Here is a 23,469-nt window from a genome sequence, read left to right as displayed (position 1 = left end):
TCTGCCCCCATGACACTGGGGTGTGCCACCCTCCTAGTATGTTTATGTGTTCACCATTTGGAACACATGTACCCCATGTTGTTGAGATTTTCACTTAGGCTTCATCAGCTAGGCATGATCGTCACTAACTCACTCTCTAGCTTCTTGCCCCTTTCAGGAAGATGGGAGATAGAGTGAATGTTCCAAATTCCTAATGAAGGTTTGATCTTTCTAATGACCAGCTCCACCCAGGAACCACCAGGCACCACTGAGAGTTGCTTCACTAGGACAAAAGACATTCCTTTCCTCAGGAAATCCAAGGGATTTAGGAGCTCAGTCAGGAACTGGGGTCATATAGTAGAACAAAGGATGTTTTTAGTGTTCTTAACACTAGAAAGGAAATGATAAGGGACTTGGGAGTAGCCAGGGATAGAGACCAATGGACATTTTTTTCTTTTATTCCATGAATAAAAGGGTGCCCAGGACCTTCACAGAGCTCCTGGTCTATTTCCTGGTCTGCTTCCACAATGCCTAAATGAATGGTTGTGTAACAAAAGGTTGCTGGCTCTCTCTGAGAGGTGAAGTGGTCTGAAATTTAAAGAAATATCATGATTATTTTGTTATTTTTCCTATTGTGTTTTTTAATTCTACAGTGAGTGCACACCACTGGCATAATAAAGAACTGAAATAAGTATTTGACAGGCCCAAGGTCACCAGTCAAAACTGGTGCTGAGCGGGTTTCTCCTACCTGTTTGGGCCCACGGGAGGAGGTGGCGTGGAATGGGGTCTCCACTGGCCACCCTGCGACTTCCCAGTCCCATCCCACATGGCCCACGGCTGGCAGAATTCTAGACCTTAGAGTAGGGTTGCAGGAGTGCCCTGGACCCAGCCTGGCAGGGGCACTTGGGGCTGTGTGGGTTTATGTGCCAGCGGCCCTGCAAGTCCCTGGAGCACAAACTCATTTTGGGACCTGAGTGAAATTTCAGAGGGTCTGGGGAGGGTGGGGACACTGTCCCACTGTCCTCACACACTCCGTGGGTTCATCTACCCTTTACCTCACCCATTGATCACTGCCGAAGCTAGACTGCCATGTTCACACATTCCAGTTGTGACCATCTGCAGAGTGGAGCCCCATAAGCAATGTCCCCACACACGCACGGGCTCCCCTCAGATCCCCACTCTCTGGGTCACAAGCAGTACCCTGTCTGGCTCCCCCTTCCGTGTCCACTCAGCTACACAAAGCTGCTGCCCGCAGGATAGAATCCCAGCACAAGTTGGCTACAGGGACCTGCTGACCCACCCAGGCTTCCTCAGTCCATGGCCTTCTGCCAGCACATTGCCCAACCTTTTGAAATCCCTCTGGTAGTTCCTATACCACAGGGTCCTTCTAGGTCCTTCTTGACCCGAGAGAAGAGTAGCAGGGGCCCAGCACTCCCTGTGTGCACAAGGGGCTGGAAGTCCCTGCACATGGAGCTGGGCTATGAACGCTTTCTGACTGGGCACATTGCCCCGGCATTAAAATGCATGCATCTGACTCTTGCTATCCTCAGCAAGTGCTTTTTACCAGGAGATGCCCCTCTGAGCATGGTGTACTTGTGGTGTCTGAGGCTCGCGCAGCTGAACTCATACATCCCGTGGGGAACACTGAGAGTTGACCTTAGATGCACATGGGATAATGAGGTCCCAGACCTCAAGTTCCTTGGGGTTCCAGACAGAGCCTGACCTCACTCTTTGGGACAGTGTTTGTACAGAGAACTACAGGACTATGCGTGATTTAAAGGGGGTAGGAGTCAAGGCCTCTGGTGGGTGAAAAGGGGCTCCTGTGATCTGGACTTGGAGGAGATACATGTTGAAAAGACCCCTACTCAGAAGTGGGAGAAGATGAATAAGAACCATCCCAGAAGTCTGGACTACTTTAATCTTGCCCAGGAGCAGTTAAGGTGGCCTGGTGGCCTGGTGGCTTGGTAACAGTGTCCAAGTACCAGGGCAGGAAGACGTGCCAAAGCTGAAGAAGTGGATAAATGAGTGTGGGCCCTCTCTGGTGGCGCAACAGGTTAAAGCAGAGCACTGTAAGTTAGCCACAGCCGCTTCAGTGCTAGTTCAATCCCTGGTCCTGGAGGTGACCCACATGGCCCAGCAGACTATCCTGTCACCTGCTGCTCCCCTCAGCAGTGTACTTTATCAGTCTGCCTGTTCTGCTCCCCACTCTGTCTCTGGTGAATTCTGTCACCACCCCTGCACCTCTGGCTTGTCCTCCAGTTCTGTATGCAGAAATAAATAAATATTTTTAAAAAGAAAAAGAAAAATGAGTGTGAACAATTCCTTTGAGAAATTTGGTTATTAAGAGCTAGGTAGAGATATAAAGACCACAGCTCTACAGCTATTTTGGGAAGCAGTCTGAAACATTCTTTTAACACAAAAAATAGGAATACCCTATGGTCCAGCAGTCCCATAAATTCAAAAAACCATATGCTCCACAATGTTTATTGTGGACTTATTTACGATAAGACAGCAAGTTTAGTGTCTACAGATTTATCTTTGGGTAAAGAAGATGTGGTGTCTATACACCAAGGAATGGTATTGAGCTATAAAGAAAGAGGAAATTCAGCCATTTGCAGCAAAAAATGGAAGAATTTTGAGGGGGTTACAGAAAGATAAAGACAAACACTGGAGATTTCACACATATGAAACAAAGTGTATGAGCCAACAAAACAAAATAAACTAGGGGATATTGATAAATAAACTGGGGTTACCAGAAGGAAAGAAGGTAGGGAGTAGGAGAAAGGGTAAAGGGGGCATAAGGGGTGATGATGATGGTCCCTTGTTTTGGGGGTATTTTGGTTTGCTTGTTTGTTTTTTTGCCTTGGGAGAGAGAGCCTGCACAGTTACAGCTTAGCATCAAGAACTCTGGGTATTCCTCTCCAATGGTAGAAATTATGAATTATGGAGGCAGTCCAGTGGGCCCCCTTCTTCCCAAGGAGCTGATAGGTGGCTGCTTGTTCTCACTGACAGCGCTTCTGGCCCAGGTGTGTAGTCAAACATGTAAGCATGTGAATACACAACTGATTATAAAATTGCTAGTACCATGATTGTTTCTTAATCTTAGATTCTTAATAGCAGGCCCACAACAATAGTTTTAGTTTATTCGGTGCCATTTCCTTACAACTTCAATGAGAAGAAAAACAAGCCAACCTCTCTAGAACCAAGCAATGTTATTTACAGAACTGCTTTCCTTGTATGACATTTTGCTTAAAGTCTCAGCTTCCAAGAACCTATGGACATTAAATGAGGATTTATACTTTCCTAGGATTTGAACTTTTATACCTTCCTCTAACAGATACTAGTAGGTAGGTTTTTTAAATATATAAGATTTTAGTTTTCTTACCAGAAACAAAAGTGAAAAGAGTATCATTGGTAGCAAAGACTGTTATCCCTTGTTAGCTATTATCTTGTTTTTTAGACTCAGAATAACTGATGTTTACTGGCCAGGCCAGGTAAAGACTACTACACAGTGTGACTGTCATGACAAGTCCTGTGGGACAAACTTAGAGATGTGTGTGAGCTTCTAGAAAGTGGTCTTACAGGAAGAAACCATGCTCTATTATTCCTTTTCATTTTCTCTGTTGGCTGGGATGAGGCAATGATGGCTGGAGCTCAAGCAACTATTTTGCACCATGAGATGAAAGCTACATGTTGAGAAAGGGAGAGCAACAAAATGAAAGGAACCAGAATCTCTAATGATTGTTAGACTGTCATACCAGTTCTGGATTGTTTATCTTGGAATTTTGTTTATGTGCGAGAATAAATGTCTATCTTATTTTAGCTATCACACATAGCTGACTTATCTTCACTGATAAACCATTTCAGATGAGTAGAAGTTGCAGGTTCTGGATTGTTATCAATTGTCCCTTAGTTGGGATACAGAATCTCTCTATGCTATTTGAGATGATTCAAACCTGAGTGTCCACTTATTAGACTGAGTTTCTTTTTATATTAAAGTTCTATTTGCTAAGTTAGGGTGCATTTAAGTCCTACCTTTCAAGTTGATTTTAAATTGTAGCGACTTTAATCTTTTCCAGAAATGATGTAGGTAATCTTTAAGTCAGGAGCACCTGACCCACTGTCTTGTCAATGATACTGGCCTAACTGTCATTTTAAAGCATGTGGGCATGACTTATGCATTTCTCGTTATGCTTAGTCAGGGTTTGTGATTTGACAAAGATGTTGCATCTTGGGAGAGGATGGCAACTCTTAGCTAATTTTCACCTTCAAATTCAGTCTCTTGCATGGATTATTATGGCCCCTTCAGGGACAACTTAGCACCATGCCAGTGCCAGGACCAGCCACTATTCTCTGTACAAAGGGCTTGTTCCAGGACTGCATTTGTCTCCCAAAATCCTGTTAAGGTATTTATCCTGTATTTAGCCATTAACAGATATTTCCACTAGTGCTCTAGTAGGGCCTCTGTGCCAGGCACTACTCTCAACACCAAGAATGCGGTAGTTATTATCACAGACCCTGCTCCCTGACTTTATGAAGCTTGGATTGCTGGTGGGTGGAAAAACAGAGAATAGGAGAAGTAAGTGTTAGCTATTGTTGAGTAACCACTCCCCCAACTCAGCAGAATAAAAAAAAAAAATCACATTTATGAGCTCATGTGTCTGTCCAAGCAGCTCTGCCACTCGGAGCCTGTCCTGACGCTTGTGTCCGCCCGGCTGAGGCAGTGGTGGGCTTGGATGGTCTTGGCTTTACCCCTTGTCCCAGCAGTCTGGCTCAGTTATGCTCTCAGAGTTTGGGGTGGGGGCAGTGGAGTTTGGGGTGGGGGCACTGCAAATGCTTTCTCAAGCCTCTCCTTGCTCCTCTCCACTGGCTGAAACAGTCACATAGTTTTGTCAGTGCGAAGGGCCTACAAAGTTATAGGGGAAATTATGTGGGTAATATGGGGCCATATGTCTGAAATGGAATAGGGGACTGGGGGGGGGGATAGTTTTGGTCGATATGGGGCAGGACTGGAGTTTGACACAGGATGGTGGTGGCAGAGGTTGGGGGGAGTCTCAGTGAGAAGGTCGCTTTGGGGAAAGGCCTGGAGGTAGTAGACATCTGAAGAAGGGACACTATAGGTAGAAGAGCAAACGTCCTCCAAGACAAGACATCCCACTAAAATCAGATACATATTGCATTCGCCTGGGTGGGCCGGGGGAGGCTTTCTCAGGCACTTAGTACAACACTTCACTCTGAAGTCCCCACGGATGGAAGGGATATCCCAGACTGTCACCTTCAAAATCACAGCTCACCCCGGGGTGGGGGAAGCATGTCCTGGGCTGTGGTTGGTGCAGAGGCACGTGCTCATTTATAAGGCTGCCATCCAGTTTCCCAAGAGTCACCAGGTCCTATTCTGGCTCCTGGGCAGGTCAGCTGGTGCAGTTGTGTTTATGCTGCGTGGCAGACCGCCGCTGCCAAATAGCTGATTGGAATCAGCACAGGCCAGAGTCTAGAAGCTGGGTCTGAGTCCTTTCTCGGACATAGGGATCCAGAGAACTGGACTCAGGAGTGCCATGCAAGCTGAATCCAGGGGTGGGAGGGGCCTTGTGGACAGTGACTGCTGGGCTACTGACACTTTATGAATGTGAGGGACTGACTCACACCATTCTTGAGGCTTGTGAAGTCCCATGGTCTGCTGTCTGCCAACTGGCGGCCCAAGAAAATCAGTGACAGAGCTCAGCTCAGTCCTGAAGTTCTGAGAACCAGGAGAAGCACTATCCTAGGACAGGAGAAGAGCTGTCCCAGCTCCAAGAGAGCAGCTTTGCCCTTCCTGGCCCCACGTACGTAGCACTCACCTGCTTTTGTTAGTCCACTGACTCTCCTCTGGAAACACCTCACAGACACGCCCAGGAATAATGTTTTACCTGCTATTAGCTTAGCCTGATCAGGACATGAAAACTAGGGAATCTGGACACGGTTTGTGGGTACTTCATTTGTGCACACAAAATTGCAAGATGTGGTTCAATCTCAGGGTACAACAGGGCTTATATACAAAGGGAGACTGGGATAAGAGTTCCTAAGGTCACAGATGGCCACTGTCCTACCCCCGGATAACGTCCCAATGTCCATTACTCCAAACCAAGAGCTGCTCAGGCCATACAGAGTGACCCTCTGATGAGCCTGAAACTGGTGGCACACGGGTAAGGGCTAGACCAGCTAGCCTGGCAGCCAGGTATTCACAGATGGCGCCACTGAGGCCACGCCACGTCAACGTATCTCCTGAAGCTGAAGCAAGTCTCCTGAAGCTTTTCCAAGCTGAGTCAAACCTCCCAAACCGAGTCAAGCTGCCCCTAAGTCTCAGTTTAAATCCCCCTTTAGGGCACCTGCCTTTCAAATCTGATGGGTCCATTTTTCAAACCGACTGTTTCCAAGACTTAAAGGGTGCTGGTACAAGCCTAATTGTCGGGGGACACCACTCTTGGTTCAGTTTCAAAACCAGCTCAAGTTTCAAAACGAAAGCCCAGGTAGTATCCGTTCTGCCCTGCAGCCTCTAACCTAAGCTCTGCCGCTTCTGAATGGCTCTGGCCAGGGTCACACCTGACCTCATGTCTCCAAAGCTCCAAAGCTGGGTCTTTTTCTCTTTTTCCTAAAACCCAAACATGGCCGCACTAGGGCTGGCCATCAGACCTGACTCCCACAGCATGGGTCAGGCGATGGTGCATTCAGAAAACTCAGAGCCATGAGGCTGCTGGTGTGGTTCTGCTCATGGTAGCCAAATGGTCCCCACAACAACACTTAGTGACTTCCCTGCTCTGCCAACACCAGGAGGTTTTTTTTTTAAGTAAACTTTTTTTTTTAGATTTACTTGTTTATGCATACAAAACTGTATGCATACATACAGGCCAGAGGTGCAGGGGCAGTGAGAGGATTCACCAGAGACAGAGTGGGGAGCAGAACAGGCAGGTCGATGAAGTGCACTGTTGAGGGGAGCAGCAGGTGGGACATGAGAGGTCTGCCACGCCATGTAGGTCACTTCCCTGGTCAGGGATCAAACTCATGCTGAAGTAGCTGTGGGCTAGCTTTGCAGTGCTGCGCTGTAACCCGTTGCACCACCAGGGAGGACCCGACACCAGAAAGTTTTTAACCTTTGAGAACTTGATGTATAAAAAATGGTGCTAGTATATTTCATGCTTTTTAGTGAGGTCAACATTTTTGTCTCTGTTTCTTAGCCACTCATGTTTCTTCTTTTGTGCGTTGCCTGATTATACCTCATTGTTCACTGTACAAAGTGGAAACAAGGTCAAACCGTTGCCTCTGAGGCCTTAAGATGTACAGAACTTTCTGTAACCGCTTCCCTGTGTCCACGACATGGACATGTTCTCCAGGCACAGCATTCCCAGTCCTCGTGCCTTCTCACGAGTAGTAGCAGTGACCTCACTGCCCTTTGCACTGTCCCCTCCAAAAGGCGACCAGCTAGGAAAGCCTGATTGCTTGGTTACAAGGTTACTTGCAAACAGACAACAGGAGAAATGGCAGACGAGTGAAATGACAGCCAACTTCTGACTGCTCTCTCGCACCCCACCTTCATGCCCCTGAAGCACACCCCTCAGTGCTCTGGACGAGGAAGCACCGGGAGAAAGCAAGGTTTTGTGGGTTCTGCAGTTTTCTGACTGTAAATGCTATGTCCTCTCCCGACCTTATCAAACAGCGATCTGGATGTTAGTGTTGACAGCATGGAGAAGAAAGTCAAGTGTCCAGGGAGGCCGCAGGCCAGGGCTCTCTTCAGATGGCCACCTCACTACCTAGGGGCTACAGTCCCTTCCCCAGGTTTCATTCACCTTTTCATTCCATTTTCAATATAATTTGTTTTTCATCTTCCATGTATTTTGAGCAGAAGGCTGAAACTTTTATGAAACTAAAGCGCTAGCCTTTCCACAGTTTGTTTAGAAAGGCTGACCCATAAGAAAATGAACAGATTCCTCTTTTTCTCTAACATATTGAGTTCTCTTTGAAAACCTACCTCTTTAATCCATTGGGAATTCATTTAAAGGAAGGTGTGAGGGAGTGTCGTGCATCCTTTTTCCAACATAGGTTTTTGAGCAGGGTGACGCTCCTTTCCCCTCAGACTCCACAATGGGCTGATAGTCACACCACGTTGCCAGGCGCCCTGTCCCAGATCTGGGGCTGCAGAATTACTCACAGTGCTGGAAGTCTGCCTCCCACCCCCTCAGCACCCCCTTGACTGCGGTGACCCCCTAGTATTCCCAGGGGCTGGGCCCTGTGGTGAGTGGAAAGAATTTGGCAAACTCTGCTCACTCAGCAGCCCAGGCCTGGGGAGTTGGGTGGGGGTGGGGGAGCAGAGGGGTATGGAAAATCACAAGTGATTTTCAAGTTGTTAGAAACCAAGAAAATTGCTTCACCAGTTGTGTGGATGGCTAGACACTGTCTGGGGTGATCTCAGATCCCATGACTCTGGGAACCACACTCTTCCCGGGCTCCAGCAGCCTAACCCCAATCCTAACCCTCAAACTGCAGGCAAGGAAGCCTTTCTGGAGCCCTCCCCTGAGGAGGAGGAACACAGGAAAGAGGAGGGCCTGGGTCTTTTTCCTTTGGTTCCTAGAGGCAGACCTGAGAGTCCAGGAGATCGGGAGAAGCTGGTGCTGGATCCAGGGGCCTTCTGGACACAACTTCCAGGGCCTTCCAGTGAGATTCTCCCAACCCCCACCCACCCAGTCATCCCAGATAGCTGGGCTATGCCTGAGGGCTGCTCGGAAAGCCTGCTCAGCCTTCTGTCAGCATCTCCCATCCACCTCTCCCCAAATCTAAGCTGTTGCTGCTGGCATCCTGGGTGCCCTGAGGGCCTTCTCTTGGCCTCCCTGGCTCTGTTGCTCCCATTTGCCCCTGGCCTGGAGTCCTCTAGCTGCCCCAACTAGAACTGGGCTCACGTGATGGTCCTGTAGCAGGGGAGGCACCACAGCGGCTTTTAGTGCTGCTCAGGCCTCAGGGCATTTGGTCCAAGAAGGAAAAGTCCAAGTTCAGAAGTTCTGGTCTGGACCGTCCCTGTCACTGACAAGCTGTGACCTGAACTCATCACTTCTGGGTCTCAGCTTCCTTGCTTCGGGCCTGGGAGGGGTAATTCAAGCCCTCAATAAGCATTAATCACCATGTGCCACTAAGACACAGGTGACAGATGTTAGGACAGATGTCCTCCCAGTCTGAGGACCGTCTCCCATTGGGAGGACACCCCTTGCCTTTCTCACAGGGCGGACTCCACTTCACAGGGGGCTAGTGCCCTCCCCCAGGGCCCTCTGTGGGCCCTCTGGGGGTGGTGGGGGCACTCACTGACTTGCTTCCCCACCCACACCCCACCCCCAGCACTCACCAGATGAATGTCTTCAGAGGATGATACATCCGTGAATTCTAGGCCTTGCTCAGGGCAGCATTGTGTCAAAAGCTTCATTCATAAAGAACCGTCCAGTCAGAGACATGCACCCACAGAGCCACATAGTGCTCAGAGGTGAGGGGTTGGTGCTGTGGAGGACACAGTTGGGAAGAGAGGCACTGGAAGGTGGAGCGAGATGCGGTAGATCACAGGCCTTCTGGAGTGAGGCAGTCTCCTGCTGTGATGGTTGCAGGAGCTGGCAAAATACCTAGGGACATCTGTTCAGGCACCCAGGAAGCTGAGATGTGGTGTCCCTGGGATTCTCATTGAAACCTTTGGAATTGACACATTCTCTGAGATGCCCTGGACAGGCAGGAGAGAGGCCCCAGGACACAGGACTCTGGCCTCCTCCTCAAGGGGCTCCTACCTTCGAAGATGTGAACAGTACGTGTTTAAATCCATTTCCATCTCTGTCTCTCTAGTTTATGGGGAGGTATGATCATCATATTTGAATGGAGGGAACCCCGAGGTCCAGAGGGGAGGCTCAAGGTCATCAGTGAGCTGATAGCAGGGAGGGGACTGACCCTCAAGCCTCCCAAGGTCCATCCTCAAGGTCACCTTGAGGTCCACAGTATCCGCAAACACAGACGCTGTCTCTGCTTGATCAGGAAGGCTGTCTGAATGACAGGCCCTCTACGAGGCGTGGACAGCCCTCCTGGTCATCTAACCCCTTCCACTTATAGCCTGGGAGAGCCCCACTGTTCGGGGTCATAGCTCTATGACTGGCTTATGGGATGGGGGGAAGAACGTGGGAACCTCCTCTCCCTCCTGTCCCAGCTCACCTTGGGGTTCTTTCTCACCCTGGGGTGCCTTTCTCACTATGAGGAATGAAACTATGGCATCTGAAGGCATGAACAAGTCAAGCCTTATCTAAATCAGAGTTTTCCTTTCTCATTCTCTACACAGCGTCTCCCCTCCTCATCCCTATAGGACTGACCCCACCAGAGTGGGAAGAACATAAGTTGCTCACCTTCCCATCCCTGTCTACCTGCACACCACCTGTCTGTGTACAACCTCTGCCCCCCCCATCCACCCTGCTGGGGGCAGAGACACAGGTGTAACTGAAAGGGGAAAGTGCTAGGTGCCCCCAGGTGACAGCTTTGCCAACTGTGCCCCTGCCTTCTTTGGGGCCTTTGCGCTACACCATTCTTCACAAGCTGGCTTCCTTGCTAAATTTTCTGGTGCTCCCTTTCCTGACTCCTGGTGAGGGCAACCCCTCCGCCTCTCTCCCTGGCGAACTCCCACCATGGCAGGCCACCTGCCCTCCTAGAAAGTTCTCTCTAGACGGCTCTCAGAGGTGTCTTCATTGTCCAAAAACTACTCAGGATCAATCCCAGTGTAACTGGGGTGAGAACACAGGCATACCCCTTCCTCACCCCCATAGGCCTCACTGTCACACTGCTGCAGGAGGGCTCCACTCAGCCTTTTTTTGGGCTTCCCCAAGATATCCCCTCCCCACTCTGTAGGGCAGGCCCTCCCATCTTCCTTCTGCCCAGCGAGCCCACCCCACTGAAGCCTCTTGACCGATTCTTACTGGGAGGAAGATGGAGGTGGGTTGTCGTCTAGAGCCCTAGGCTCTCGAGCAGACTCACTGGCCAAGTTCATGAGCCCACTAGGACACGGATGCAGATACCTGCCCAGTGGTGGGGGCACTGGACCCTGGAAGGGGAATGGCAGACCCAGAGGCTGCAAGCCTCCACCTCTTGACATGCCTATCCTACGTGGGCTGCTCTTTGCGGGGCTAATTTATATGCTGTGCTCCCGGCAGGCCCTGGCCTCTTCTCTCCCTCAAGAAGAGCCCAGGGTCCAAGCCTACGGCATTTCCAGGTGTGATCTTAAAGCAAAGTGGGGTCCAACCCCATCCACAAAAGGGCAACTACTGCCTGGCATGGGCAATACCCCCAAACTAGAGATCCTGACCCTCTGGTCCTCCCTGGGGCTCAGCACCCCATGAGGCCTCTACTCATGCTCCCACTGGTGACTATGGGAAGAAAGGTTCTTTCTATTCTTTTTAATTTTTTTAATGACTTTTATTTTCCCTGGCAGAGGATGCCAGGTCCAAATCTGATCCATGTGTGAACTGGCTGATTTTGGAAGCCTTTCCCAGGGAAGTGACACCCCTCGGCCCCCGCTCAGCCTTGGGCCTTCCTGCGGAATAACACTCTCAACTGGGGGCCACCGAGCAAATTCCAAGACAAGGTTTCAAGAATGATGATTCAGAGGCTTGAGGAGAACATTTATGGGAAAGAGCTGGCTCCATCCCTACTGCCACCAGGACCAGCTTAGACTCATGGCAGGGAGCGCAAAATTCAGGGGACACGGAGGGCTGACCCGGGTGGGAGCAGAGAGCCTCTGTGGGTGGACTTGGCTCCGAGGCAGTGAAAAGAGCTGGGAGCTGGTGGGTTGCTAGTGCTGAAGTCACAGTGGGCACAGTACAGGCAGACCCCACTGGCAAGAAGTGAGGTTGCTTGCTCTGATTGGATGGCCAGGAGGGGCAGAGCTGGGTTTTGGGGCCAGTCCCAGTGCCCTTTAAGTCTGAAGGCAGACACGTAAGCAAAGAGATGCTAAGGGGGACTTTGGAAGGACAGAGGCTGGAAGAGGCACAGCCTTGCTGCTCCCAGACCCAGCAGCCCCCCACGGCGCTCCCTGTCTGCTGAGGAGGCCCGGGCCAGGCACGCTACCTTTCCCTCTTCCCTTTAAACTCAAGGCCCAAATTCTGCTTGTCAGTCATCCCCGGCAGGGGTTCATGGCACTGGCCCTAGAAATCTTCTCTTGGTCTTACCTGAGGTCAGATAAATGGGCTGCTGCCTCCCACCTCCTGGCTAGAGCCCTTGGTTTGGCATCCCCCCTTATGTTACTGGGGGTCCAGGGACAGGCAAGACACGAGCTGGCCACTCGTGGGCAACTGTGACCTATTTATTGTCTACAAACACAGCAGAGCGCTCCTTGAGCCCCTACAAGCACAGCTCATATAATGAGCAGGCCCGGGGACACCCAGGCCGCTGTTGACCTGATGATGTGACTGTCTCCATGGTGGTCTGGGGGTAACTCAGCCTGTGGTAACATCACACTTTGCTGACGCAAATGTGTCTTGACACATGGTCATGATGTCCCCTTCTCTTGTAAAACTTTGGCCCCCATTCCTAACCCAGCCTCCGGACCCTATTATTCCTCATACCACTGTCGCAGGATCAGCTTTTACTAGCCTGTGTGCTTTCAATAAATGGTCCCAGAAATGCTGCTCCAGTAGCAGAGTCTTGCCTTGCAAACCTACCCCAGACTGCTGTGTCCCTCACAGAGGCAACAACGTTCCTGTGGCAACAGCACACCTTGAACTTGTATGAAAATCACCAAGTCCGCTTTCGGCGCATTCCTATGAGTTATGCACACAGTTTAATACAAGTTGAAAGGACTCCAGCTCTGCACTGGGCCAAATTTGGTCTGTGTACCCAGACCTTGGAGGTTTCTTACATGTCTGAATGAAAACTGGGGACAATTCACACAGTTGGCCAAGGCTGCAGGGAGAGAAGAGTGAGTTGTCCCTTCTGCTGTCCCCAGGATGGAGAGGGTCCCTGGGGTCAGTCCCTGGTGGTTTGGCTCTCCTATCAGGGTTCCCGGTCCCCTCCAGAGGGCTTGTTGGCAGTTTCTCTGCCAGGGACATCCATCCTCAGGACCTCCTACTCCCTCCCACACTGCTTCCCCCTCGGCCCTGGGCACCCACCCCTGCACCCCTACCCGCAGAATTTACTTCTTAGGCGCGGGCTTCTCCCCCGACACAGCCCGCGGTTCCCGCTTTGGGAAGCGCCCAGCGCATGGCCACGGGCCGGCTTACTCCCGCTCCCACCCCTCCGCCAGCCCCACAGTCCACACCCAGCTCCTCCTTCCCCGGGGGTGGGGTTGGGGGGAGCCGCTCCGGAAACCCCCGCGCCCCTGCCGAGGCAGCCGCTGGCGCTGTGGAGAGGGCGGTCCGCACCAGAGCGCGCCACTCAGGTCTGGAGCGCCCAGCTGCCGCCAGCGCCCAGGAGTCACCCCAACACCTCTGAGACCCACCGACCTGTGAGCCACAGCCCGCCGAGCTCCCCGCGCTTCCCCCGGATCCTCCAGCCTGCCTCTCTCCAGAGCCCCTCACCGACCCCGGAACCTCAGCCCTACCGGCGCCCTCCCCCACCCACGGGCTCCCCCCCCCCCCCATCCTCCTGCCTGAGCTCAAGCCGAGCCCGGAGTCTGCCCCCATGCGTGCTCTGGCCATGGGCACCGTGCGTGGGGCCCCGGTGCTCGGCTGTCTTCTGGCTTTGCTGGCCCTGCTCCCCGAGGGGCATCTGCAGACTGTGCTGACAGACGACGAGATCGAGGAGTTCCTCGAGGGCTTCCTGTCTGAGCTGGAGCCGGAGCCCCGGGAGGACGACGTGGAGGCTCCGCCAGCCCCTGAGCCCACACTGGGCAATCGCAAAGCCCAGACTGGGGGCAAGCCAGGGCCACGTCTGGGGATGACCAGAGAGGGTAAGAGCCCTGAGCAGGGGTGCCCCTCACGGTGGGGGGCTCACTCACGGTGCCCTGCACCTCAGGTGAGCATGGAGGCCTCAGCAAGATTTGGCCACTGCCCAGTCCTCCAAGCGTGAGGAATGAGTCTGTACGGCATGAGAGCCCAGATGTCTGGCCAGAAACCACCAAGCAGAGGCCCATGCCGCCTTATGTAGCCTTTGGTCTGGAGGCACATCCAGCAGGCCCACTGCCCCTGGCTTGGGTTGCCCCAGGCCCCCAGCCCAGTTCCACTGAGGAACAGGCTTGAACCAACAGGGTGGGTTGCTGCCCCTTCCCTAGGTCTGTGCCACAGCCCTGCGATTTAGTGGGGCCTCTCAACCTGTTTGTGACACACACCACTGCCAGAGTCTGGACCTCAGCCTTCCCTGGAAGGGGTTCTATTCCAGGAGCAAGAGGCAACCGAGGGGGCTGCAGAAGACCCCTCCCTGAAAGATGTCTAAGTAGCCGTGGGTAGTGGGCAGTCCCTGCTTATCATGAATGTTCCATGAGGTGATGTGTCACCAAGGCATTTAGCCAGGGCCTCTTACATAATCAGTTGTCTATAAATCTTCCCTGTTTATTGTGACCTCTGGAGGGTGGCAAGGGTCTTGTTGATCTCTGTCTCCCAGGGACTCCAAAAGCACCAACCATCATTCCTGAGGCCAGCAGGACCCACCACCACCTCCATCTACTTCTAGTATCCTCTGTCCACCCCTTGGCTTTCTTGGGCCCTTGGATGTTGCTGTGGCGGCCCTGTTTCTCCTGGCTGTCTGCATTTTGTGAATTTTCTTCGTTCCAACATTGTGGACTCTACCTCCCGTTAAATTCTCAGCAGCAGAGTTCTGGAGGATTCTCACTGTCACCCACTCCCTGCCCTGCTTTTTCCTTCAGACTCTGAGATGGTCAAGCAGTTGTAGCTCCTGCCTGCCCCCCCACCGTGTCCTCTGTGAGACCCCAGGGTCCCTTATTGGTTATGGCTTCCAGCCCATCCTGGACCCCTCTCTTCTTGATACTGCCTCCCCCCACTTTTCTTTGAAATGTCTTTTGCCCACTGCAGGTAGTTTCAGGGTGGCCCCAGGGCCCAAGTCATTCACTTTACATACCAGTTGGCATGAGGTCACCTCCCTCTTGGGTTGGGTGCTCTCCCAGGCAGGAGGGCCGTGCCACCTGTCTGCCCTTTCCAGGCCCAGCACAGAATAGCACTCCATGACTGGCCAAGTGGGCATGCAGTGAAGGATTGGTCTCAAGGGGTCTTTGTTGAGGTTTTGGCAGATGGGAGGAGAGGGCGGGATCTGAGCCACTCAGGCCAAGATGTGGTGGTGACAGCAAAGACTGCAAGCAGAAATCCCTGTTCTGTCACAAGACAAATGACTTAACCTTTCAGTTTCCTGATGTGGGAGATGTGACTTAACAAGAGTCCCTCTGCCCAAGTTGTAAGTCACTTGGGGTGGGGGTGGGAGCACGTGGGAATGAAGCTGTCGCTCCATGAGCTTGACCTAACTCTGCATCTTGGATAGCACCTCCAGAAAAGGCTAAAGACAAAGGGAAGAAAGGGAAGAAGGACAAAGTCCCCAAGGCCACCAAGCAGCCCCCGGAGGGGCCCCCCAAGCCACCCAAGAAGCCCAAGGAGAATCCACCCAAGGCCACCAAGAAGCCCAAGGAGAAGCCACCCAAAGCCACCAAGAAGCCCAAGGAGAAGCCACCCAAGGCCACCAAGAAGCCCAAGGAGAAGCCACCCAAAGCCACCAAGAAGCCCAAGGAGAAGCCACCCAAGGCCACCAAAAAACCCCTGGCTAAGAGGCCCCCCACGCAGGCCCCCCCAGAAAATCCATTGCCCCCACTGTCCGGCCCCCATCCTGAGGACCTGCCCCAGGAGGGAGGTGTGTGCCTGGCTCTTCTGGAGCTGTGGGATTCTAGCCTGTGGGCTGTGGGGAGGGAGCAGTGAGGGCAGGTCTCTGGTTCCTGCAGACCCTCGGTACACCCAGGCCCTCGTTATTGTCATGAATATGGCAGTTCAGTTAGGGCTACCTCAGTGCCCCAGCTTCCTCTGGGCATTGCTTGGGTTCATTAGTGGGTCTTGCTCTCCACTTTCCTGGGATTGTGCCTGGGCTCCACCCAGAACCGTGTGTTGCTTAATTTTGAGCCTGTAGTGTGCCCTTCAGCTGCGACAAAGTTGTATCAGGGCCTCCCAGCAGCAAAGCCGGGGATCCCTAGAAGGCTTTCTGGCTCTCTGGACCCAGGGACACCAGCCAGGTGCTGAGAGCCAGAGCAGCCTAGGACCCATGATTTCGAGGTATCACCAAGGTCTAGATCTGGTAGAGGCTTTATGTGTAGCTGATGTGTGATGCAGAGACTCTCTCTGATGTGAGAGACAATCTCTCGTGTGGTCAGGGCAGACTCTTGTCTGGGGTTTTTGTTGCAGGCCCCTGGCAGCATCCAGGAGGAGAGACCGATGTGGAGCACCAGCCTGGTGAGTGAGCAACATCCACCTGGCCTCAGGGAACTAACCAACCTGGCTTTCTGGGTTTCCAGGGTTGCCTGGGTGGGGGCATCAGTGAGTATCTGCAATGAGGTGGCCATGAGCATTTCCCTCCAGAGCCGGAGACTGAGCTGCCCACACTGGACTACAATGACCACATAGAGAGGGAGGACTATGAAGACTGTAAGTAGGACCCTGCCATCCTGGGGCCCTGGTTGGCACCACCTCCCCCATCTAGACCTGGATTTCTGATGGGCCACCCAGAGGCACCTCCCTCGCCTCCCTTCCCCTCCCTACTCCACCCCCCCACCAGCACAGGAGGCCACTTGCCCCAGCTCAGACCACCCTCCCTCTCAGTTGAGTACATCCGCCGCCAGAAGCAGCCCAGACCGCCCCCCAGCAGGAGGAGGCCTGAGAGGATCTGGCCTGAGCGTCCTGAGGAGAAAGTGGAGTCCCCAGAGGAGAAGATCGGTAGGATGGGGTCAGACAGGGAGAGGAGGGGTGCCTGGCTCAGGAGTCCTGAGCCCACACCTGCCTCCCGCCTCCACAGAGCCACCCTTGAAGCCGCTGCCACCCCCTCTGCCCCCCAGTTATGAAGATGGCTATGTGATGCCGGACTATGACAATAGTGAGTGCTCGGGGCCTGCCCACCCCATCCGGGCCAGCCCTGACCGCCCTGTAATGCTTGTGGTAGTTACCTGGCTACTCCAAGTGCCCCCCACATGCCCACCCTCATCTCATCTCCCTTCAGGCTGGCCTTCCCTGCTACCTTCCTGGTTCCTGACTTTGCTCTCCCCGAGAGGTGTCCCCAGGGGTGTTGGCCTCTCTCCCCCCCGCAGTGGGGTCCCTGCCCGCTTGCTTCCTGAGATTCCCACCCCTTCAAGTCTGACACCTTCGCCACCGCCCCCCCTCTGCGTATCTGTTACCCCCTTCTCAACTTCAGCCCTGAGCAGGTCCTTGCCCTTTCCCTGGCCCCCAGCTCAACCCAAGATTACCTCCCTTTCTGGCCATGGTTGGCAGCTTTCACTCAAGGCCTGTTCTGTGCCACCCAAATCCCATTCCCTGTCCGGCCTTGTCCCACCTCTCCCCAGACCAGACTCTCCTGGTGGGCTAAACTGGTGACTTCCCTGGGGTCTTGATCATTCAAGCTGGGTGGAGAGGGCTCCCCTTCCTCCCAAAGGAACCTAGCATCCTAGCCTGCCTGAATTCCTCAGCCGCCACCCCCCCTCCACCCCCCTCATGTTGCTCTCTCCCTCCCACTCTGTCCTCCCGCTGGGCTCCTGTGAATCGAGGAGCCTCTGCTCACAGTGTGAGCTCCGGGGGCAGGCCAGGGCCACCTCAGTGGGTCTTTCTCTCCCTGCAGTGGACTATTACTTCCGGCCTCCCCAGCCCCGGAAGCCAAACACTGAGCTGGAGACAGATGAAGAGAAGGAGGAGCTGAGTGAGTGAAACCAGGCTCTTCCCAGCCCTGGCGTCCACCCCGCTGCGAATCTGAGCCCCACCCTGCCTGCCTCCATCTTAGCCTGATCCCCCAACTCACATGCTCCCAGATCAGGCCTCCACCCTCAACTGTCCCCAGATCAGCAGACCTCCAATTCACCTGCCACCAGCTCAGAAGCTGCGCCCCACATGCCTCCCCATTCAGTCTGACCCCGCTTCCACGTGGTCCTGAAAACCGAGAGCCAACCTGACTGACTCTTCCCACCTTCTGCCCTTCAGAGAAACCCAGAAAGGAGAGCAGCCCCAAAGAGAAGGAAGACAAGTGGGCTGTGGCAAAGGGCAAGGACCACAAAGGTGTGCACTGGGGGCGGATGGGCCAGCGGAGTGCGGCCACACTCCCGGACCTGGCCCACAGCCTCCCTGTGTTGCTCCAGGGCCCCGAAAGGGAGAGGAGTTGGAGGAGTGGATGCCAAGAGAGAAAGTCAGTGAGTGAGGGGCCCAGGTGTGTGTGCGTGTTGGGCTGGCATTAGGGGTGGGGGCTGGAGGTATGTGTGGCACCTGGGGGTGTGAGCGGGAGCTGGGCTAGGGGGTGGGGTGGTGGCTAGAAAAGGATGTGGGTTGGGAGTGGGCTGTGCCGTTAAGTGGAGCCATGGGGTGGGGGGTTGAGGGTGTCTGGGGGGGAGTGTGAGGGCAGTGTAGCAGCAGACTGTTGGTGACAGAACAGGTCACCACACATGGATCCCAAACACGAATTTCCTGATGATTCCTCCAGGACCATTTCCTGCTCTTGAATTCTTGGGGCACAAAGAGAGATGCCTGGGTGTGTCTCTGCTCTGCACTAACAAGACAGGCATGCAGATGGTACTAATGTAGATGATACTTGAGGCTCACTGGCCTTGGGGTGGCTGTTCAGTGTCCCCTTGAAGCCTGGCACCATCAGCCCATTCTCCAGATGGGAAAGCTGAAGCCCACGGAAAGCAGAGCCCTGATTGGCAACCCCTGATGTGAAGGGTGGGCTCTGGGCTCCTTGGTTCTGGGTTTGGTGGAAGGCGGGGTGGAGTCAGTGAGCCACCAGCCTGGGATGCCATGTCCCCAGAGTGTCCCCCAATCGGAATGGAGTCACACCGCATTGAAGACAACCAGATCCGGGCCTCCTCCATGCTGCGCCATGGCCTGGGGGCACAGCGTGGCCGTCTCAACATGCAGGTGGGTGTCACCACGGGCTCATCTCCCAGCTGGGCAGGGCTTGTCCACCAGCTCAGCCTCCTTGTTGCCCGGACAGGCTGGCGCCAATGAGGATGACTACTACGATGGGGCATGGTGTGCCGAGGATGACTCTCGCACCCAGTGGATTGAGGTGGACACCAGAAGGACCACCACGTTCACAGGTGTCATCACTCAGGGCCGTGACTCCACTATCCAGTACGTTGACAAGGTTCACAGGCATTTGAGAGGAGGGGCGAGGGGCTCCAGGCATGGCTCTAAGACCCACGCCCCACCAGGCCTCCGCCCCAGTCCTTGGCCATGCTCCTGGCTTGCTCTCCACGTGCAGATGGGCCGGTGGGCATGAGAACGGCTCCAGACTCCAGCTGGGCACTGCATACCCCTACTAACTCGCAAGTCTTAGACCCAGGGGACCTGGGGCAGGGAGACCAGTCTTGCCCTGATCTTCTTCTACTCCCCAGTGATGATTTTGTGACCTCCTTCTTCGTGGGCTTCAGCAACGACAGCCAGACATGGGTGATGTACACCAATGGCTACGAGGAAATGGTGGGCACCAACCCTTCAACCCTTAGTGGTCCGGGCCACCGGTGGGCTCGCAGCCGGGGCGGGGGTGGTTCTGAGGCCTGCCTCTCCTCAGACCTTCCATGGGAATGTGGACAAGGACACGCCCGTGCTGAGTGAGCTCCCGGAGCCCGTGGTGGCCCGCTTCATCCGCATCTACCCCATCACCTGGAATGGCAGCCTGTGCATGCGCCTGGAGGTGCTTGGGTGCCCTGTGACTCGTGAGTGCAGGGGAGTCGGCAGGGCTCCAAGGGGCAGCTGGGGTGACCGCAGTGGGCAGGGGGCCGGCTCAGCGCCCTGTCTGCGCACCCCTCCACAGCTGTCCATAGCTACTATGCTCAAAACGAGGTGGTGACTACTGATGACCTGGACTTCCGGCACCACAGTTACAAGGACATGCGCCAGGTAGGGCACTAGTCCGGATGTGAGGTTCCTGTCCAGGGACAGGGCTCAGGGCTAACAGGATCTTGTGTCAGCACTCCTTCTCTCATCCAGGACATGCACAGCTGGGTAAGAGGCTTGCCATCTCTCATTTGAGAAGGAACCCCTGAGGCCTTTCTCTTCAGAGCTAGTGCCTCTCAGAGGTTGCTCCTGGGGCCTGGGGTCACCTGCATAGCATAGGAGCCTTCCCCATAGAGACCAGGTTCCTGGGGGTTGTGGGGATGGGCTGTGTAACTGGGTGTCCTCTCCACCAGCTGATGAAAGTGGTGAATGAAGAGTGTCCCACCATCACCAGAACATACAGCCTGGGGAAGAGCTCACGTGGGCTCAAGATCTATGCCATGGAGATCTCCGACAACCCTGGGGATCATGAACTCGGTGAGGCCCCACCTCCCCCTGAAGTCATGGCCTCTGTGGCCTCCTGGACCTGTGCCCTTGAGGTGCCCAGATCACCATCCCCTGGCTGTCGCTGGAGACCCTCTGGGGGCCCACTGGGCCTTACTGGGCCTCCCACGTCTCGGTTGCTCTCTAGTCCTTGGGTATGAGGGTATGAGGCCTGCTTAGGTCCTTCCTCAGATCCCCAGGCCTCAGGTGGTTGGCTGGTTGTTGAGGCGCCTGCCTTTGCAGGTGAGCCCGAGTTCCGCTACACAGCTGGGATCCACGGTAATGAGGTGCTGGGTCGTGAGCTGCTGCTGCTGCTCATGCAGTACCTGTGCCGTGAGTACCGCGACGGGAACCCCCGGGTGCGCAGCCTGGTGCATGACACACGCATCCACCTGGTGCCCTCGCTGAACCCTGATGGTTATGAGGTGGCAGCACAGATGGTAGGTGGGCAGGACAGGTGTTTGGGTTGGGGGGGTCATCGTGGATGTGTTGGGGTGGGGCTGGGACCCTGGGGTGGACCTTGGCTGAGCAGGGGACAGGGCCGGGGGGACTCGGGGACACATGTGAGATGCTGAGGCTAACCCTGTTGGTTCCCCCAGGGCTCGGAGTTCGGGAACTGGGCGCTGGGACTGTGGACTGAGGAGGGCTTTGACATCTATGAGGACTTCCCCGATCTCAACTCTGTGCTCTGGGGGGCTGAGGAGAGGAAATGGGTCCCCTACCGGGTGCCCAACAACAACCTGCCCATCCCTGAACGTTACCTCTCTCCAGACGCCACGGTGAGGCTGCAGCCTGGCCAGTAGAGCCTGGGGGAACAGCCTAGACTTGGAGTCCCAGGGCTTCAGACTAAGGGGTGCAGGTGCTGAGCCCGCAGGCCTTTGGAGGGACAGGTGGGGCATGAGTACTCAGGGGCCTGGGGTGTCCATGGAGGGTGCTGGAGGCTGTGGTCAAAACCTCACTCTGTGGGCGCCCCACCCCCAGGTGTCCACAGAGGTCCGGGCCATCATTGCCTGGATGGAGAAGAACCCCTTCGTGCTGGGGGCAAATCTGAATGGTGGTGAGCGTCTAGTTTCCTACCCCTATGACATGGCCCGCACACCGAGTCAGGAACAGCTACTGGCCGCAGCCATGGCAGCTGCCCAGGGAGACGAGGATGAGGTATCCGAGGCCCAAGAGACCCCAGATCACGCCATCTTCCGCTGGTTGGCCATCTCCTTCGCCTCTGCTCATCTCACCATGACAGAGCCCTACCGGGGCGGGTGCCAAGCACAGGACTACACCAGTGGCATGGGCATCGTCAACGGGGCCAAGTGGAACCCCCGATCTGGGAGTGAGTTGAGTGCGAGATGTGTGGTGGGCTGTTTGGCACGGGGCATGGGGTGACTGCAGCCTTGTATGTGCCCCGTCCAGCAATCAATGACTTCAGTTACCTGCACACCAACTGCCTGGAGCTCTCCATGTATCTGGGCTGTGACAAGTTCCCTCACGAGAGTGAGCTGCCCCGAGAGTGGGAGAACAACAAGGAAGCTCTGCTCACCTTCATGGAGCAGGTGGGGTCAGGGAACACAGGAGCCAGTGGAGGCTGGGATGGGGCCTGGGGGGGTTGGGGTGGGCCTTGCCCAAAGAGGTTGGAGAAACAGAAGCAGTGAGCCAACTGGGGTCTCCATGTGACCGGAACCCTCTCTGCCTGCAGATTCACCGCGGCATCAAGGGGGTTGTGACAGACGAGCAGGGCATCCCTATTGCCAATGCCACCATCTCCGTGAGTGGCATTAACCACGGTGTGAAGACAGGTATGGTGTGTGCACACCTCTGCCCTGCCTTTCCAAGGTGGAGGGCTAAATCTGTGTGGTCTTGATGAGGCGTGCACAGCTCCTCTGCCCCTCCCAAAGGGTCTGCCCCAGACAGAGGGAGACAGAGGGTTGGAGAGGAGCTGGGAGTGGGGATCTCAGAGAACTGGGGTGGTGGGGACTCAAGAGGAGGACCTAAGGGGGGGGCAAGAGGATCTCTGAGGTGAGCTAGGGGTACTGGGGGAACTCGGGAGGGTCAAGAGATCTGAGGTGCATGCTGGGACCTGTCCTCCCTCGTAGCAAGCGGCGGCGATTACTGGCGCATCCTGAACCCGGGCGAGTACCGCGTGACGGCGCAAGCAGAGGGCTACACCGCCAGCGCCAAGACGTGCAACGTGGGCTACGACATCGGGGCCACCCAGTGCAACTTCATCTTGGCTCGCTCCAACTGGAAGCGCATCCGGGAGATTCTGGCCATGAATGGGAACCGGCCCATCCTGCACATTGACCCCTCTCGCCCCATGACCCCCCAGCAGCAGCGCATGCAGCGCCGGCGTCTGCAGTACCGACTGCGAATGCGCGAGAGACTCCGTAACCTCAATGCCACTGCGGGACCAGGCACCCCTTCCACAGTGCCCCCCACACCTTCCCTTGCACCCTCCCTCGCACCCTCCCCTACCTCAGGCTCCACACTGACACCCTGGCACTCTGAACCAGAGACCACAGTTAACTGGGAAGAGTCGGAGACTGAGACCTACACAGAGGTGGTGACGGAGTTTGGGACGACGGAGCTGGGGCCCGAGGAGGAGGAGGTGGTGGAGGAGGAGATGGTCACGGGCCCAGAGTTCCCCTACACCACAGTTGAGACCTACACGGTGAACTTCGGGGACTTCTGAGAGTAGAAGGTCAGCCAACGGCCGGTCAGCGTCACCTAGGCCAACCCAGCAGCTATCAGTGAACCAAAGTGCCCCTGGTGTGGGCCCAGCCAGGGGAAGGGCAGGGATGGAACCAAGACCCAGAGTCCCAAGCTGCCCAGGCAGGCTCCTACTCCATCCGCCACCCCTATAGAAGATGGGCTGCTGGCCTGGCGATGGCAGGTTTAGCAAGTCCAGGGGGCAGACTTCTCAACTGCCTGCCCAGGCTGCACCAATAAACAAGCTTGTGGCAGATGCGTTGCTGACTGCTCCTTCTGACCAGCCTGGGGCAGGGGAGTGGGGAAGAGGAAG

The 23,469-nt window shown here is 54.9% G+C and overlaps 1 protein-coding gene across 1 annotated transcript; it reads left to right on the top strand.

Annotated features, from left to right (window-relative positions):
• The first annotated feature begins 13,609 nt into the window (after positions 1-13,609).
• Positions 13,610-23,405, top strand: AEBP1 (AE binding protein 1). The gene is made up of 21 exons (XM_004676547.2): positions 13,610-13,903; positions 15,442-15,804; positions 16,347-16,394; positions 16,521-16,586; positions 16,761-16,874; positions 16,954-17,031; positions 17,767-17,844; positions 18,123-18,197; positions 18,278-18,328; positions 18,940-19,049; positions 19,126-19,265; positions 19,529-19,613; positions 19,705-19,849; positions 19,948-20,033; positions 20,324-20,447; positions 20,697-20,893; positions 21,053-21,232; positions 21,435-21,783; positions 21,864-22,003; positions 22,147-22,246; positions 22,544-23,405. Exons 1-21 carry the CDS (start codon positions 13,636-13,638, stop codon positions 23,137-23,139), a joined length of 3,393 nt encoding a protein of 1,130 aa, XP_004676604.2. The 5' UTR covers positions 13,610-13,635; the 3' UTR covers positions 23,140-23,405.
• Positions 23,406-23,469: the final 64 nt, after the last annotated feature.

The sequence above is a fragment of the Condylura cristata genome, unplaced genomic scaffold (assembly GCF_000260355.1).
Source record: "Condylura cristata isolate star-nosed mole 26May11 unplaced genomic scaffold, ConCri1.0 scaffold00004, whole genome shotgun sequence".
NCBI classification, from domain to species: Eukaryota; Metazoa; Chordata; class Mammalia; order Eulipotyphla; family Talpidae; genus Condylura; species Condylura cristata.
The sequence above is the reverse complement of the archived record's forward strand: the minus strand, read 5'-3'. Positions and strand labels throughout refer to the sequence as shown.

Bases quoted from the DNA above. Each gene is read 5' to 3' on its own strand.
- AEBP1 (XM_004676547.2), top strand. From the start codon at position 13,636: ATGCGTGCTCTGGCCATGGGCACCGTGCGTGGGGCCCCGGTGCTCGGC. The intron at 17,032-17,766 runs GTGAGTGCTCGG...CTCTCCCTGCAG, and splicing joins GATGCCGGACTATGACAATA to TGGACTATTACTTCCGGCCT. The intron at 19,266-19,528 runs GTACGTTGACAA...TCTACTCCCCAG, and splicing joins GGCCGTGACTCCACTATCCA to TGATGATTTTGTGACCTCCT.